At 46.8% G+C, this 17,449-nt stretch overlaps 1 protein-coding gene across 1 annotated transcript in view; it reads right to left on the bottom strand.

Moving 5' to 3' along the window:
• Positions 1-17,449, bottom strand: part of ARHGAP22 (Rho GTPase activating protein 22) — a 271,268-nt gene that overhangs the window by 232,948 nt on the left and 20,871 nt on the right. The window contains exon 2 of the mRNA XM_032797385.2: positions 8,162-8,361. Coding sequence (XP_032653276.1) covers positions 8,162-8,361 — 200 coding nt within the window. The remainder of the gene's footprint in view (positions 1-8,161; positions 8,362-17,449) is intronic.

Below are 17,449 nucleotides of genomic sequence, written 5' to 3'. Positions count from 1 at the left end.
ATATATTTGAACTGGAAAAGGTACAGCAAAGGGCAAAAAAATGACTAAGGGTATGGAACAACTTCCATATGAGGAGAGATTAAGAAGACTGACACTTTTCAGTTTGAAAAAGAAATGACTAAGAGAGGGATTATGATAGATGCCTATAAAATCATGAATGGAATGGAGAAAGTGAAGAAAGAAGTGTTATTTACTCTTTCACATAACACAAGAACCAGTGAAATTAAAGGCAGCAGGTTTAAAACAAAAGGAACTACTTCTTCATACAATGCACAGTCAACCTATGGAACTCATTGCCAGGGGATGTTATGAAGGCCAAAACTATAATGAGGTTTGAAAAAGAATTAGATTAGTTCATGGAGGATAGGTCCATTAACAACTGTTAGCCAGTATGGTCATGGATGCAACCCCATACTCTCTGTCCTGCTAGCCTCTGACTGGCAGAAACTGGGAGTGGATAATGGGATGGATAACTCTGATTGCCTGGTCTGTTAATTCCCTCTGAAGCACCTGGCATTGGCCACTGTTGGAAGACAGGTTACTTTGCTAGCTGGACCACTGGTCTGACCCAGTACAGTCGTTATTATGCAGGTGTATGATCTAAGACACCCACTGCATTGACACATTCCACCACTGAGTCAGCTGAAGTCCAGAAAGAGCTTTGCCTCTGAAAATCCCTTACCCCAACATACAACTGTGAAAAGGAAGAGTAACAAAATGGCAAGAAATGCCAGTGATCCTAGAGAACTTGGCTCCTTCAGAACAACTGTCCCCAGGCACGAACCTTAAACAAAACTACTAGTATATGCTAAACGAGTGAGAGTTGGGGTGGCAAAGACAATATGATCAGGAGGAAGATGAGAAATAATCCCAAATGTGAATGTGGACAGCCAAGGCAAACACCTCCGCATGCAGTACCCACTGTCAATATACTGTACCCTCAAGGAACTATTTGAGATATCTGATAACACAAGGCCTTGGCTGCGGTGTTGGAGCAACAAGCTATGATGATGATCAAGAACCTTGTTCTCTGAACTGAACGCAAGTCTCATTTGACATTGCGAATTCTAGTACAGAAAATTGCAGTGTCTCTCCTCAGTAATACAGGCTACTTGCAAGCACATCACACCTGTCCTCTGCTCTCTCACTGGCTTCCCAAAGAACAGCTAGTCAAGTTCAAGGTCTCAGTCCATATTTTCAAAGCTTCTCATCATGGGTGGACCTGTGCCAATGATTTAGAACAGTGTTCCCCAAACTTATCATGGTTGTGCCCCCCCCTTTACCCCTGTCCATACCCCCGACCCTGGGGAACCCCAAAGGTAGCAGTTCAGGAACATAATGGCTGACTCATTCAATTATCTTCTGCCTTCTATTCAGTGACTTTAGTTTTATGGCATCTGGATAATATATAGAAAATGTGAAATATGCTGCATGATACATCACAGCAGCCAAGGAAGCATTTAGCCCAAGTGCCATTATCGAGATAGGTACACCAGTCCAATAATTTAACAGAGAATTTAAATATGAAATTATGTCACAGTTGTAGGCTTCACACTCGCCTGTAGTATAGAACTACACAGCCTTCTCTATCCATTCAGAGTCAAATAAATGGAAGAGATCAATTAGCAGTAGTACATTAAACAAAATCGGTAAATGTGGAGAGTCCAGCCAGACAATTGCTGGGACTGAAGGTCTGCATTCATTCACATCCAGAACCTATTCCACCCTGCCCCATAACAACATGTCACAACACTCTTCTGGAAGGATCCTAGCTAGGGCTGAGAAGATAGCTTGGTTTCCATGTCAACTTTGCAGACTGCCCGTTAGTCCTGAGTGCACAGAAGGAGTTGGGCACCAAAGTCCCTGTTTTTGGTGCCTAAGCCTCTAAACATTGCAATGCATAAAACCCTGTAGGCAGCTAAACTCACTTAGTAGCTACGTTTTTGCAGTAAAAGTTTCCAGGTGTCTATATTTCTGCCTCTGGGCCTGCGCATTGCTGCCTCCCTCTAGGCAACCCAATTCCTATCTCCTGCCTAACCCCCAGAGCAATTCACAAGGATTTACTAGACACTCACTGTCACAACACCTAACTCCTTTTGTGCATTCAGGCGTTAGTGCCTGCAGCAACTGTTGACTTTGATGTGGATACTTGTTCCCTGGAAATTGGGTTGAAAACCACTCAAATCTTTCAATAATGGTCACTGAATAATGTTGATAGTGAAATGGCTCTCTACAAAGCTTGTCATCAAGGTGGACCTGCACCAATGATCTAGAGTAGTGTTCCCCAAACTTTTCATGGCTGTGTCCCCCTTAACCCCTGTCCATACCCCCTACCCTGGGGAACCAGGGCCGGGAGCTGGGCCATGGCACCCGGGAGTGGGGTGGGAGGGAGGCGCTAGGTTGAGGCCAGGAACGGAGCCACAGCTGGGGCCGAGAGTGGATCTGATGGCAGAGCAGGGCTGGATGGCACTCCCACCCCATCCCCTTTGGGAGCAGGGCCTGGACCAGCCCCTACATGTTCTTCCACACACACCCCAGGGGGGCATGTCCCACAGTTTGGGGACCTCTGACCTAGATGTGAGCGGAGCTGCATTTCCTGTGTCTCAGACTATGTCAGACTAGACTTCCTGCCAGGAAGCATCAGTGTGACAGGGTGCACTCCCCTCACGTGAGCACTTCCTGTTGGCCAGCTATGAACCTGAACTCTTTGCTCTGCTGGCACCCCCTGTTGGCTGTTGCCCTTATCAGACAGCTCTTCAGTGGCTCAGCCCTCTGGCCAAGTCACACACAGTCAACAATGTGAACAAACAAACCCCCTCCAGGGTAATGAATTGTTTAAACTCCAAGCCCCTTCTTGGGTTTTTAAGGCAGTGTCTTATCCCCTCCTTGGGGCTTAAGCCACTTCCCTAGTGGCTGGTGGGGGGACCCAGGCCTGCCTTCAACTCTGGGTCCCAACCCAGGAATCCTACAAATAGCAGACCCCTGCTGCTTCCTTTAACTCCATTGCTGCTGTTATTCCCTGGGCTGCTTCCCACCTAGCCCCTTCCTCTTCACCCATCCTGCAGGGTTCTGTGTCTGCTCCGTGCTTGAGCAGAGTCTCTCCTAAGCCTCCTCTCCTGGAGAGTCTCATAGCCCTTCAGTCCTTCCTCACCCTTCTGATCCCAGCCAGCAATTGACCTACTCAGTCCCTACAATGCGTTTAAAGGAAACCTGCTGCGCTCTGATAGGCTGCTTCCCTTTGTAGGCAGGCCTGGAGGACCCACCTTCACTGGTCTTTTTCCCAGGGCAGGGTGTGGCAGGACCAGAAGGCCTCCAGCAGGGGGCCTGAAAGAGCCTGGTACACACTATCACAATCAGTAAAAGGTGCTTAGCCAGCAACACACAGCGACTAGAGAGATTTGAAAAGAAAACTATTCTGAGTACATATTGTCCACCACACAAATAGTCACCACAGTTTTCCAGCAGGATGCAATTTTGAAGTTGAGAATGTTCCCAATATGTCTTTTGGAAATCTGCACAGTGACTGATTATCTACCACTATGTATCCCTGGCAAGTCTAGCCCCAGAGCTGTTCAGCAAATATCAAATTAGAACTTCCTGAGCACTAGTTTGTAGTACCAGAGTGTCTTGGAAAGCTGTCTCTGGCATACATCTGTTGTCCTACAAAGGAACTCAACTATCTGATCTTCACTTTCCTGATTAACTAAGTAGACCTGCTTCAGTTAGCTTTATTAAGTCATTCTCTCTCACTCCCCCAAATAACCACCAGCTGGTTCTCTTCTCCTGCTTAAGTTCCTTAACATTCTTCTCTCACCATCCTCTCCCTGACGTCTTTTCTTCCTTGCCTCTGGCCATCTCCCCTAACACATGCACACTCCCATGAGCCACCTCAGGACTCCCTTTCACTCCCCCAACATTCCTTTTAGGAGAACTCCCCAATAAACTTGGATTGTTTGGCGAGGCTCCCTTCTCTGTTAATCACTAGCACTGCAAGCTTGCTTTATGCCTTTACTTTGTAGGAGCAATGGATGCTTGCAGAGAAGGAAAAACTCATCATTTACTGACACACCACTTGGCTAGCACTGATACTACAGAAAGAAATCAGTCTGAGATGCTGATGCTCCTAAATCTTACTTGGGTGCCAGAACTGTCCTTAGCAGGACTTGGAACTTCTCTAGCACCTTTCACACCATGATCTCAAAGTGCTTTCCAAACAAATGAAGTCTCCCAATCCCCTAGGACAGTGGTCTGCAAACTGCAATGTGCGTCCCCGTAGGGAGGCACAGAGGGATGTCCAGGGGGGCACAGCAGGGCATGGGCCAGTGTGGCAGAGCCCAGGCTAGCCCCCACAATAGGGCAGGAAGGGAGCGCCACCCATTCCCCCTTTGCTCCCAGTACTGTTCTGACACTGCTCCCAGTCACAGCCCTGCTGTAGGCCTCAGCCCCTGGTCTTGGCTCCTGGCCCCTACTCTCAGCTCCCACTGCTGGCCCCAGCTGCGACATAACACACACGAGCACCATAAGTTACATCAACAGAAGCACAATGTCGGCGTGAGTCCTTCTGCCGCTGACATAGCTACCGCCACTTGTGGAGATGGTTTTATTATGTCGATGGGAGAGCTCTCTCCCATCAGCTTAGAGAGGCTACATGAGCGATTTTACAGCACTGTAAGCTCACTAGTGTAGACATGGCCTCAGTCATCCAGGATTGCAAAATACTGTAAAATGTTTTAGTGGAGTAGCCATGTTAGTCTGTATCAGCAAAAACAATGAGGAGTCTTTGTAGCACCTTAGAGACTAACAAATTTATTTGGGCATAGCCCATGAAAGCTTATGCTCAAATAAATTTGTTAATCTCTAAGATGCCACAAGGACTCCTCGTTGTTTTTACTCTAAAATGTGTTATTGCAGTCTCTGAGGTGGACAATTATTAATTCCCTCATCTGTAAAATAGGGATAGCTGATCCACAGAAAGGGTAAGGTCTAGATCTGAAAGGTATTTTTGCAACTCCTAAGATGACATGGGAGCCCCAGGGCTAGGTTTGTAGAATTATTTAAACAGCAAACTTAGTGAGGGGTTGCAACACTGAGTCGAGCAATGCCTAAATATCTTTACAAATCTGGGCCTAAGTGACTTGGCTGTGATCATACAGTGATGCAGCACCAGAGCCAGGAACCCAGAAGTCATGACTACAAGCACCCTTCTTTAATCACAAGACATATTGCCTTCCAGAAGAACTCAAGTGGCACCCAAAAACAGAAACAAGAAGCACTTTTTTAGACAACACAGTGTAGACTCCCAGCACATCTTGTCCCCTTAAGGTATCTGGAATCTGTATAATCCATCCCAGACACATGGAGTCAAGCCAGAACAATTATTGCAAGGTTATTGCTGCCCGTGGTGTGCTCTCTGGCCATGGACACCAATTGAGCCATGCCTCAACTAGTTAAGATCATATCACTGTTAGCAAGAACCTGAAACTCTGAGCTCTCAACAATGAAGAGCTGGACTGGGAGAAGTCAAAAGCCATCTTGAACTGTGACCACAAACAAAGCCTAGTCATACCTGGTCAGTACTAGGATGGAGACCTCCAAGTAAGAAATACAAGGATTCACACACACAAATCTATGACAGAGTAAATGATTCCGGCCTGTGTTTTGCAGGGAACAGCACAATTGAGGTGTAAAGAACTGAAGCATAAATGGGTTGTTCACAGCTCTTTACACAACGGCATATCCGTGTGGGCTTAAGGCCCTTTAACAGCATGACCTTCATCTATCATGGCTTTTCATCAGCCAGTCTGCAGACAACAGCTGATAGACACTAGAGTGTTGAGTGTGAGAGTCTCATGGGGTGAAAGGCTCCAGTCTGTTTTGTGTCTATGGGAGGGATGGTGACCCTAAAGGGGCCTGCCCCAGTAGGAGAGAGATTTCCTGCTATAGATATTGTTCCTTAGAGCCCAACTTCCATGGCTCTAGAATTCCAGGCATGGAATAAACAAAAGGACCCAACGAACTGCTAGAGAGCCTGTTCTCATGCAAAATATTACTGCTGGGACATAGTCCAGGTTTCGTGCCTCACCTTCAAAGTTCTCCATGGGTCTGGGCTAGGTTACCTAAAGGGGAGACAGTCTCACTCTGCATGATTGCAGCTGCCCAGGAAAACTGCCATCCTCTAGAACTGTCAGCCCCAAGAGCAAAGGACACAAAGCTTTCTTAGTGACCAGCTCCGGAATCTGGAACTCACTCCCAGAAGAGAGGAAGCTGAGTGTCAACAGGAAGTGTGGTGCAGTGGTGAGTGCACTAATCTGGGACTTGGAGACCTAGGTTCAATTTCCTGCTCTGCTACAGACTCCCTGTGTGACTGTAGTCAAGTCACTTAATTTCTCTGGGCCTCAGTTCCCCAGCTGTATAATGGGGCTAATACCCCTGCCTCATAGAGTGAGGATAAAAATACTATTGCGTATGACACACTGCAATTATGTAGTACCAGGGCCTGATAAGTACCTACGCTACCTAGAGAGATGAACATTAGCCATTTCAGAGCACAACACAAAGCCCGCTTCTTTGACCTATGTTCCTGCAAGAAGTGAACAAAGTGGACAAATGCAGCCCAGGCTGACTTATGGGAAGATAGAGAATGTCTGTCTTTGTATTTACTTTTCAGTCTTGGAAGATACTCAGACACTATGAGGCTAGGCACCATATAAGAATCTAGTGAGAGAGAGGTAGGAATTGATAACAATGAAAAATAAGAGCAAAAAAAATACAGACTATATGGACAATAGTAAGTAAATTATCTCTAAATCAAGACTTTCATGAGACATCAACAGCTGTTTAACAGCCCCATCAGATCCAGATGTTTAACAGAGGAACCCTTTGACAATTACAGCTTGTGCTGGGAGTCCTTTCATTAAAGACAATTCAGATGACAGATATTTACTGTGGTTTCTGAACTGTGATCACTGCATATTTTTATTGAAACCAGATGGCTCAGATTAGTCCATAATAAATAATAACACGCTATTCCATGTAATTGGACTTCCTCGTCAGGAAAGCTGCAGGGTAGAAAACTAAAGATTCACCTGGGAAATTTAAAAACCTTAGTGATACAGTAGGAGGGCTGCTCCATATCCAGGCAATACTGAGAAGTTTTGGAACAGTTAGTGGGCAAGGCAAGAAAGTCAAGGGTGCTAGACTAGGTCTGTCTGACCTGCAGCAGTCCTCTCACCCCCACATCTCTTTGCAGTGCTGGTGAGCCATGCAGAGGGTGCTGTTATGTTTTCCGGAATCCCATCCCAGAGCTTCATCCTGAAGGTGGTACTGCCTCTACATCTGAGGGGGGCTTAAGGGGCACAGTTTAGATCTGGATTTCTAACAGCCGCAAGTTTGGAGGAGTAAAAGGAAATACTTTTTCATGCAACAGGGAATTAGCCTGTGAGAATCACTGCCACAGGAAGTTCTTAGGCCAAGAATTTAGCAAAACTCAGAAAGCGATTGGACATGTATATGGATACCCAGAATATCCATCATTATAATCATTACACATAAGAATTTTGGAAGAGATATTAAACCTCATCCATTTGGGGGGGGGGAGGGGGGCAGATTATCTACTGGACTAGAAGGGCCTCAGGTCTGATTGTCTCTGGCCATTCCTATGTTCCAGATCAGATCCATTATACCTGTCTCCTCCATTGGCTCCCACCCCAGCATTCATCCCATTTACAACTGCAGCCCCCTCTGTGGATGTACGTCCTCCTACCTCCTATTGCTGTGGCTTAGTTCCTTTCCTCCTGGCCTCATCTCTTCATGTGTGTGCGTGTGGGGGTGGGGGTGGTCTCTCCAGCTGGAACTCCAATCTGTTTGTCCCTCAAAGCCACTTCTTACTAGCCTCCCCTCCCGTTCTGCCCCACGCGGACAGCGACACTCTGGCAATGTTAGTGAGGAATTGCCCAGAATTCCCTGGGAGCTCTGGATCCATGGTCACCACCCCCGGAAACCCCAGTAGTGCCTCCTAGCTATGCTAGCTCTCTTACAGTTGAGTCTTTCCAGCACTAGGAGTAACCAGAAAGGGCTCAGAGAGAGGTCTCAAAATGGAAGACTGGTCACACCCATAGCTCTGGGGCCAGGGCCAACACACCGTATCACAGAGTGGCCTTACCTGTGGCTTGGTTTCCTCCTCATCCTTATAGTAGAAGAGCTGGTCTCCACGCAGCACAAACCACCGTTGCTGCCAGTTCTTCATGATGCTCCTCTGCTTCTTCAGCCAGCCAGACTTCAGCACTCGATCCTGCAGGCTAGGGGACGATGGCCTGGAGGGCAGCCCGGTCTGCTCGCCCATCACCAAGCTCTTCGACCGGGCTGAAACACAAGCACATGCTGCATGAAACCGAAGTGCCAAACACAGGAGGAGACGCCATTTTGTGTATGAAGAGAACATTCTAAATTCAGCCCATTTGTCCAACTGCTTGGGCCTGGCTTCCTGGTCAGGGATGCCTCCTTGATGTCCTGTCCCCTCTACGTTCCCCTCCATGCTCCACCCTCCTAGCAAGGTTGCTTGTCCCCCACAGCTCTCTTTGCCTTGAGGGAACACCTGCTTTTCAGGAGGCTATCCCTGAGCTGATACTATTCAGACACATCCCTATTACCCTAGTGTCATTGCACATGCTAGGGACCATCCAAGCACTAGCTAACACTCCTACGTCGGCGCCACTGCTCATTTTATTTCTTACTGAAGCAGGTCACTTTCCTTCTCGGTGAAAGGGGAGTGATGGCCCTGGCTCCCCTCCTGTGTGGTTGGGAGGCTCAGTCACTGAAGGTGTATAAAGTGCTTTAAGGGGTTTGAAGCAGAGGGGTAACAAAATTAGAACGAGGTGGAATTAAGAGAAATCTAGGCTGGATCTCAGGAAAAGCTTCCTGATAGGGAGACCTATCAGAATGGAACAGTCCCCCACAGGAACTGGTAGGAGTTTCACAGTTCAGGCCATTTAAAACCAGACTGGACTGCCAGATACCATAATATACTGCACAGCGCAATCTGGTGCCCAGGGGTCTTCTCCATTTCTGTTCTCTGTGGTTTTTATGAAGAGCAGAGCAATAGCAATTATTATTCACTACCCAGATCATTTTCCTGTCTTAGTACTAACCTGAGTCCATTCCTTCCCATTTCCACAAGGTGCTCTTCCAGCTATAGAAGCCAGTTGTGTTTCTCAGCAGCAGCCTTTTTCTGAATGGAGGATTGAGACTGCGTACAGTGTATATAACCTATTCCAGTCTGCCGGCAGCCAGGGGGGTGAGGTAATATCTTTTATCAGGCCCACTTCTTCTGTTGGTGAGAGAGGCAAGCTTTTGAGTTTACATGAAGAACTCTGTGTGGCTTGCAGGGGTGGCAGGTTTACCAAATAGGATGCAGCACACCTCCACAGGCTGTCCTGCCACCTTTGACATGCTGCTGCCAAAACAGCGCTGGGGCCATGGCCCCAACCATGCTATGCCCTGTGACCCTCTTCCTGTCCCCAGTCCTCCCCTACCCCCCAGGCCTCCCCCACCTGCCACTTGCATCTCTCTACCCCGGTGGGCATGGTAAGGGCCTCTGGGGAGGGGGTGAAGAGTAGAGTCCTGTGCAAATACAAAATTTATATCCGCGGATGCAGATATCTGCAGCACTGCCAGGCTCTACCAGGAACCGCAGTGGCAAAAGCAACATATTTGGCCGCTGCTCCCAGGAGCCAGCGCCCCACGCTGGCAGCTCCTCCAGTGGTGCTGTACCACCCCCTCCAGCATGGCTGTACCACCCCCAGCCCTGCCCACTGAGGCACACACTAGGCTCACCAGCAACTATCCTGGTCACACTATTGTGTGCAAGTGGCTTGCACACTTCTGGACCGGAGAGGCAGACCACTGTGTGGAAGGGACTCCTATCTGGGAGTGTGCGAGCCGCTTGCACACATTAGCGTGACCAGAGACAGCTTCCAGGGAGGCTGGTGCTTGTCCCAGTGGGCAGGGCTGGTGGCAGTATAGCCACGGCCGAGGAGCTGCTGGCACAAGGTGCCGGCTTCTGGGACCGTCGGCCCGTCATGCTGCTGCTTTTGCTGCTGTGGTTCCCAGCAGAGCCCTGCAGCTCCATGGATATAAATTTTGTGTCTGCTCAGGACTCTAGCGAAGAGACACAAGTGGTGAGTGGGGGGTGCCTTGCAGGATGGGTTGGAGCCTCAGAGGAGAAGACTAAGTGGGGGCAGGTGTCGGGGGTGGCATCAAGGGGGGAGCATGGATGGGGCCTCCAGGGAAAGAGGCCGAGCAAGGGCAGGCCTCAGAGTGGAGCAGGAGGTGTGGTCCCCCAATTCTAGGGAGCTTCTGGTGCTTGCACCCAGCAGCCTCAAAGGCAAAAGTTATGCACTGCCCATGGTGGCTCAAAAGCTTGTCTCACCAACAGAAGCTGGTCCGATAAAAGATACTACCTCACCCACCTAGACTCTCTGATATCCTGGAACTGACACAGCTACAAGACTGCAAATACCAGAGGCTATGCAGTTTTAGGTGTTTCCTGTTCAGTTACCATGTATCCAACCAATCTTGTCCTCTAGAGGGCGAGCTGTGCTGTCACACAAATTTCCAGAGGTGGCCTGGTGCACACAAGATGGTGGCTGGCCAGTCAGGAGAGGAAGCATTCTGATAGACAGCTGTGCATTTCTTCATGTTCCCAGATGCATAGGTGCTCTGACAAGAAACCACTAGAGGCAATTTCAGCAGAGAAATCTGTGTGTGATCTTACTGACTACTGAACATGGCAGTTAATCAGCCACAGACTGTGTCCTGGGCTGTGAGAACAGAGCAAAGATGCCATGAGGTGACTTCTGACGTCCCCTCTGCCTTATTTGACTGATGTACTGCACTGGATCTCAGAAGATAACGGTCACTCCGGAGTGGGGAGGCAGTTAGCATTGAGACTGTATCAATGCTTAAGTGATACAGTGATTCAGAATCAATGCTGGCTACTCTTGCCATGTCTCAATTGTTTGTTGTAGAGCATCTGCCTCTGCTGTAACCACGCGTGGCTCTCTGGGCTGCTTGCTGCTGCCTCTACCATGATGCCACATGGTGTGGGACTGGCTGGATGCCACCTCCAGAGAAAAGAGGAAATGGAGGTGGCCAAAATTTTGTTGGCCACTTTGTACATGGCCCTGCAAGCTGCACAGCACCTTCTTCTGTGTGGCTAGCGGGCGATTGGGCAGGAAGGGCTCTGAACTTCACCCCAGCAGGTCCTGGACTTCTCTATATTTTTCTTGCAGTTCCTCGGTGTAATGCACTGTTAATGAACATGTTCTCCATGGTAAAGCCTGTCACTGCCTCCACCCAGTAGCCGGCCCATTGCCTGTAGCTTATCATTGGAAGCATAGAACAACAGCACTTTTAGCAGGCTTTCATGGCAGAACTGCTGTTGGATCTCTGCCCTACAGGGTCATTAGCTGAGGGGTTTCCTCATTATCATTTACGGGAAAGCTCTGTGATTGACAGCATTCCCCACTCATGTAGCAATGGGGAGCTTTTCCACTAGCTCAGGAACCTACCCATCTCACGTACAGTGGCCCAGCAGGTGACCATTTTGCATTCTGCTCAGTCCCCAGTTTTGCAAGGGGAAGACCCTGTGGTCTCATTATCCCTTGAAGTGTCTAGTACATAGCAAAAGCCTTCCAGGAAAATACCATGGGAGATTGTTTCCAGAATGATTTGTAAGGTGAGCTCCACTATCCTCACTGATTTTTATTCTTTTCACATATCCAGAAAGGATAAAAGCTCCTTTCAGACAGAATCCATTTCAAATAGCCACAAAATCCCAGCCTCAGACGTAGCTGGAGAAGGATGGGCTGTCCATCTCACCAGATTTATATTCATTTCTGGGCTTCATAAAGGATGGGAGGTGAACGTGTAATGTAACCTTTCGAGGAATCCTTAACCACCACGAGTTCCTCTGTATACATTAACTACCCCATCCTCTAACCATGCCCTGCTGGCCATCATAGTGCCCTCTAGCTCCCTCTGCTGGATATTTACAAAAGATAGTTACAAAAGAAATACTAAATTTTTTCCTTTTTTTTTTTTAAATGTTTCTGAAATGGATGCACCAGATCACTCCGCACATGTGTACGATAGGCAAGAGTTAGTTCACATTAAATTATGCTGACTTTGCAAAAGGTCTCTGAAGAATTCAGCTGGTTGAACTAAACCCCTTGGCTTTACCAGGAACACACATTTCGTCAAGGACAAAACTGACATTTGCAGTTTAAAACTCCAGGGGAACTGTTTGATCTTAGAACCCACTTCCACCCCAGAATTAAAAGCTGCTTTCTAAAACAGCAATAGGCCAAGGTTTTGTACTTCCTGGGACAATTAATCTAAACAATACGCTTAGGATAATTAGCCTAAAAATCTCCTAAATCCATATTTAGGTACCCAAATAAATGCCCTGGTTTTCGGAAGCGCTAAACACTCAGCAGCTTTTTCTGACAGCTGCTTTTTGTCCTCTTTGTTCCAGCTATGACCGCATCAAGGGGCCTTTCACTGGACCATGAATTGCCTCCATTGTGTTTCATAGATTCCAAGTCCAGAAGGAACCGGTGTGATCATCTAGTCTGATCTCCTGTTTAACACAGGCCAGAGAACTTCTCCCAAAATTCCTAGAGCAGAGCTTTTACAAAAACATCCAATCCTGATTTTAAAATTATCAGTGATGGAGAACCACAACATTTGGTAAGTTGCTCCAATGGTTAGTTATTCACATTCATAAATGTACACCTTATTTTCAGTCTGAATTTGTCTAGCTTGAACTTCCAGCCATTGAGTCATGTTACACCTTTCTCTGCTAGATTGAAGAGCCCATTATTAAATATTTGTTCCCCATGAAGATACATATAGACTGGGATCAAATCACCCCTTCACCTTCTCTTTGTTAAGCTAAACAGATTGAGCTCTTTGAGTCTATCACTATTAGGCAAAGTTTTCTGGTCCTTTAATCATTCTTGTGGCTCTTCTCTGACCTCTCTCCAATTTATCGACACCAGAACTGCACACAGCATTCCCGCAGCAGTCACACCGTTGCCAAATTCAGAGGTAAAATAACCGCTCTCCCCCTACTTGAGATTCTACTGTTTATGTCCCAGGAGCGCATTAGCTCTTTTGGCCACATCATCACACTGGGAGCTCATGTTCAGCTGATCATCCACCATGACTCATGCGTCTCTGTTTCCCAGGATAGAATCCTGCATTGTGTAAATATGGCTGACCTTCTTTGTGCCTAGATGTATACATTTAGCCATAATAAAATGCATATTGTTTGCTTGAGCCCAGCTTACCAAGCAATGCCAATCGCTCTGTATCAGTGACCTGTCCTCTTTACCACTCCCCCAATTTTTGTGTCATCTGCAAACTTTATCAGTGATGATTTTATCTTTTCTTCTAATTCATAAATAAAAATGTTAAATAATGTAACGACAAGAACCAATCCCTGCGGGACCCCACTAGAAACACACTCATTCCATGAGGATTCCCCATTTACAATCACATGCTGAGACCTAGCAATAGGTCAGCTTTTAAAGTATGCCATGTTACTTTTATATTGTTCTAGTTTTTTTAATCAAAATATCATGCTGTACCAAATCAAATGCCTTACGCAAGTCTATTATATCAACACTAGTCTCTTTATCAACCAACCCTGTAATCTCATCCATAGACCCACGTTGATTAGTTGGCATTAATTATATTATCCTCCTTGAACTCTTTATTAATTGGGTCCCATATCAGCCACTCCATTATCTTGCCCAAGACTGATGTCAGACTAATAGGGCTTTAACTCTTTTTAAATATTAGAACAAAATTGGTATTGTGTCAGTCTTCTAGAACTTCCCCTTTGCCCACTTGATCCTTCCTAAATAGGTTTTTGACCATTAACTTTAACATTCCAGTCATGGAAATCATCCTGCCAGGTTTCACTAATAGCAACTGGATCAAATTTAAGCTCGTAAATGAGCAATTCAAATTTCTCATGTTTGTTATGCAGGCTCCTAGCATTGATGTAGAGGCAATTCAAGAATTTTTTCTCCTCATGTCCTTTGGCTACTTGATTAATTTTGTTCTCAGCATCTCAATTTTATGCTGAGTGCTCTGATCTTCCCTTTTTTACCCTCCTCTTTTGTTATTAGTTCAATAACTGACTTGCTGCAGGGCACAGTTAAGGGTGTTTGGGCACTTGGGAGGACTGTTCTGTTAACCATCATATGCATGTGACTTGGATGTGTCAACCATTCATATTACCTTTGTTTTCAATTTCCTTAGACCCTATCTACACTATAGGGACTCTACGGGCATAGCTATGGTGCTGTACCTATGCTGGCATAAGCCCGTAATGTAGATGCACCTCCAGGGACAGAAGAGGTGTAGAAGTATAGAAGCACCACCTTCCTGAACAATAGTAGCTAGGTTGATAGAAGAATGCTTCTGTCAATCTAGTTCTGTCTACACAAGGGGAATTTTAAATGCAGCCCTCGGTGTCTGATGTTTGAGGGGGTACTAGCAATATGTGTAATGGTTCATGTGGTTAGTAGCCTCATCTGTAAGTTAGCAAATCTGTTTGGATGAGAATTTTAAAATGCGCTAACAACGTATTGGGGCTCCACATCTAAAGTAGTGGGAATAACATCTCATGCTTTAGAGAATAAAGTGATTGCCATATATGTTAGCAAGGAAAACTTTCCTGCATGGACATCACTGCACAATTGATTAGGGGGAGTTGTCACCTTTCTTTGGAGCAGCAGTATTTAAAATCTCTGACTGGATGATCAATCCAATATGTCGTCATTCAATCCAATAGTGTTCTTAATGGTGTTGTGTTTGCCTGTCTAGAGGACTCACAACCAGAGCATAAGAGAGAAGGTAACTGAATTAGTGAGACTGTGTCCACAGGCTGACTCAGCAAATACTTTAACATGCTCTGAAGTTCTAAATACAGTAAGTTCCTTAAGTAGCCCCGATTAATTAGGTTGTGCTCTTCCCATTTTCATTAACGATGTAATTAAACTGGCCACATGCAAAAAAAAAAAATAAAATCTGAGCAATAAGTGAGAGAGAGAATTTAAGCTTCTCCAGGAAACAGGTCAGAATTCAATTGCAAGATGCAGAGGTTGCTGAAATGCAAATCCAATGCTCTCTGCAGCAAGCTGCAGTCACAGCAACTGTGTGATCTGCAGAGCCTGCAGTGGGGCATGGACCCAGGCAGATGTGCCCCATAGCCGTACCAGAGCTGATCCAGCATGTTAGCTCAGTGACAGCACTGAAGGAGGGACCTTAAAGCTACAAAGCCTCACAAGACTCCCGGGGCTGGAGGTGGCACTGGCATACGGAGGCTTTTGTGTCTAGGCCCTCAGAGAGGAGCCAGTGAGACCGAGAATAGGGTGATCAGCTGTCCTGATTTTATAGGGACAGTCCCGATTTCTGGGTCTTTTTCTTATATAGGGTCCTATTACCCCCCATCCCCATCCCGATTTTTCACATTTACTGTCTGGTCACCCTAGCTGAGAGTGAGGTGTGACTGAAGGCTGCCACTCGGTCAGCTGTGTGATGGCCTGTGGTACATGATGTGTGTTGTTGGGCCCAGGGGAGCTGGAAAGTCCCTAAAAGTGTGGAGGGGCACTCTTCCCCCCAAGATCTTGGCCCCTGCTCACTCCTCTCTGGCCTTCCTCCACATTGCTTGCCTTTACAGCCAGTAAAAAGTGATGGAGCCATAGTCCCTGGATCCCCACCCCCATTCCAGCACACCTGATTGGGCCTCATACCCACTGCAGTGGCCAGGTGTGCATACCACACACACACACACCCTCCACAACTGGCATGATGTAACCCCTTCACCAGAAAGCCCCAGCTCCCTGGCTTTGTTCATCGCAGTTAGAGCACTCACCTGCTCCCATATAGGTTCTATGCAATTGATGGGAACCTATTTAAACTGGGCACATTGGAATCAATCAAATCAATGCTATGCAATATCAATCGAAAGTGTCATCTTCTGCAATTTCATAGGCAGTTAGCTTGAATCAATAAACGCATTACACTTGATTTTCATTAAGATCTCCTGGCCTTCAATACAGGCACTCTGGACTAGTATTACTGGAGTATTTGGTTTAGTGCATTATTTGTAAGGTGGTCTTTGTTTAAGCTGAGAGCCATAAGGGGAGATGATTCAATGAACAAGCAATATTTTCAACTGTTTGGTTGTAGCCTACTGTGGTAATGCACCTTCTCAGTTTCCTCAGCCTCTGCTGCTTTTAGCCCTGGTGAGACAGGCTTGGGTAATGTGGTCCCCCTTGGGACACAGGGGAAGTCTGCTCCCCCTATCTCCACCAGTCCTGTTTAGAGTATTTTTACTCCCTTGTGGGAGAGAGTACTGCCTCTCCTCCTGGTGAGCAGGGCCAGCGCTACCATTTAGGTGACCTAGGCAATGGCCTAGAGCACCAGAATTTTGGGGGGGCAGCATACAGTTCCAGGGGACCTACCACAGTCATGCCAGCAGGTCTAAAGGCTCCAGTAGACCTACCACAGTCATGCCTGCGACAGGTCCACCGGAGCCTTTAGACCAGCAGACCGCCCACCGGCACGACTGTGGCAGCTCCACCAGAGCGGGGGATGGGGGGGAAGCAAAACAGCCATCTGCCTAGGGCATCAGAAACCCTGGTGCCACTCCTGCTGGTGAAGCTCACTGTCTTGCTGCTCCAGCAAGACTCCTCCCCTCTCTCTCTGCTCTCCCCACTCCTTCCTCCCAGGGAAGGGTTTAAAAAGGTCTCAGGCAGCCCCAGGTTGGAATCAGCTGATCCTAATTAACCTCAGGTAGCTCCTCCTCAGCTGATTCTAATTGCTACCTTGGTAACCCTTTCTCAGCTGAACCTAATTGACCTGTAGTTGCCTCTCAGTTGATAAGGAGGAGGGCCTTTTAATCCTCTGGGACTGATTCCTACCCCTCCCTTGCAGCTGTCTGTCCTGAGTTTATCACGCTACCTTTGGAAGTCTTAAAGAAAAGTTCACACAAAATATAAGCCATGAACATTATAGAAAACTCTTAAACCTTTATATAAACTATTGCATTTCCTTCAGATTAGATTTCAGGAGGCCGGAAATTCCAATTTACACATCTGTATTTGTGTTAGGATTTGATCGCTGAGATGTTGTGAACATCTGTTTTCATCTCTACTCAGTGTGGAAGCCCAGATACACTTCCCCAAATTTAAGAGAATTTACCATTTCGGAAGACCACAAACACAAAGAAATTACTAAGAGGGGCTTGGATGCCTGAAGTGAATGGAAATGGGGTACATCAGGGTCATGTGTTTAAATATGGGCCCAGTCTGTAGTGAGCAAAGATCATTGAGGCATACAAAAGTTATTCAACTAGTCAGACAGTTACATAACT

This window comes from Chelonoidis abingdonii, chromosome 16 (assembly GCF_003597395.2).
Source record: "Chelonoidis abingdonii isolate Lonesome George chromosome 16, CheloAbing_2.0, whole genome shotgun sequence".
Classification (NCBI taxonomy): domain Eukaryota; kingdom Metazoa; phylum Chordata; order Testudines; family Testudinidae; genus Chelonoidis; species Chelonoidis abingdonii.
The sequence above is the reverse complement of the archived record's forward strand: the minus strand, read 5'-3'. Positions and strand labels throughout refer to the sequence as shown.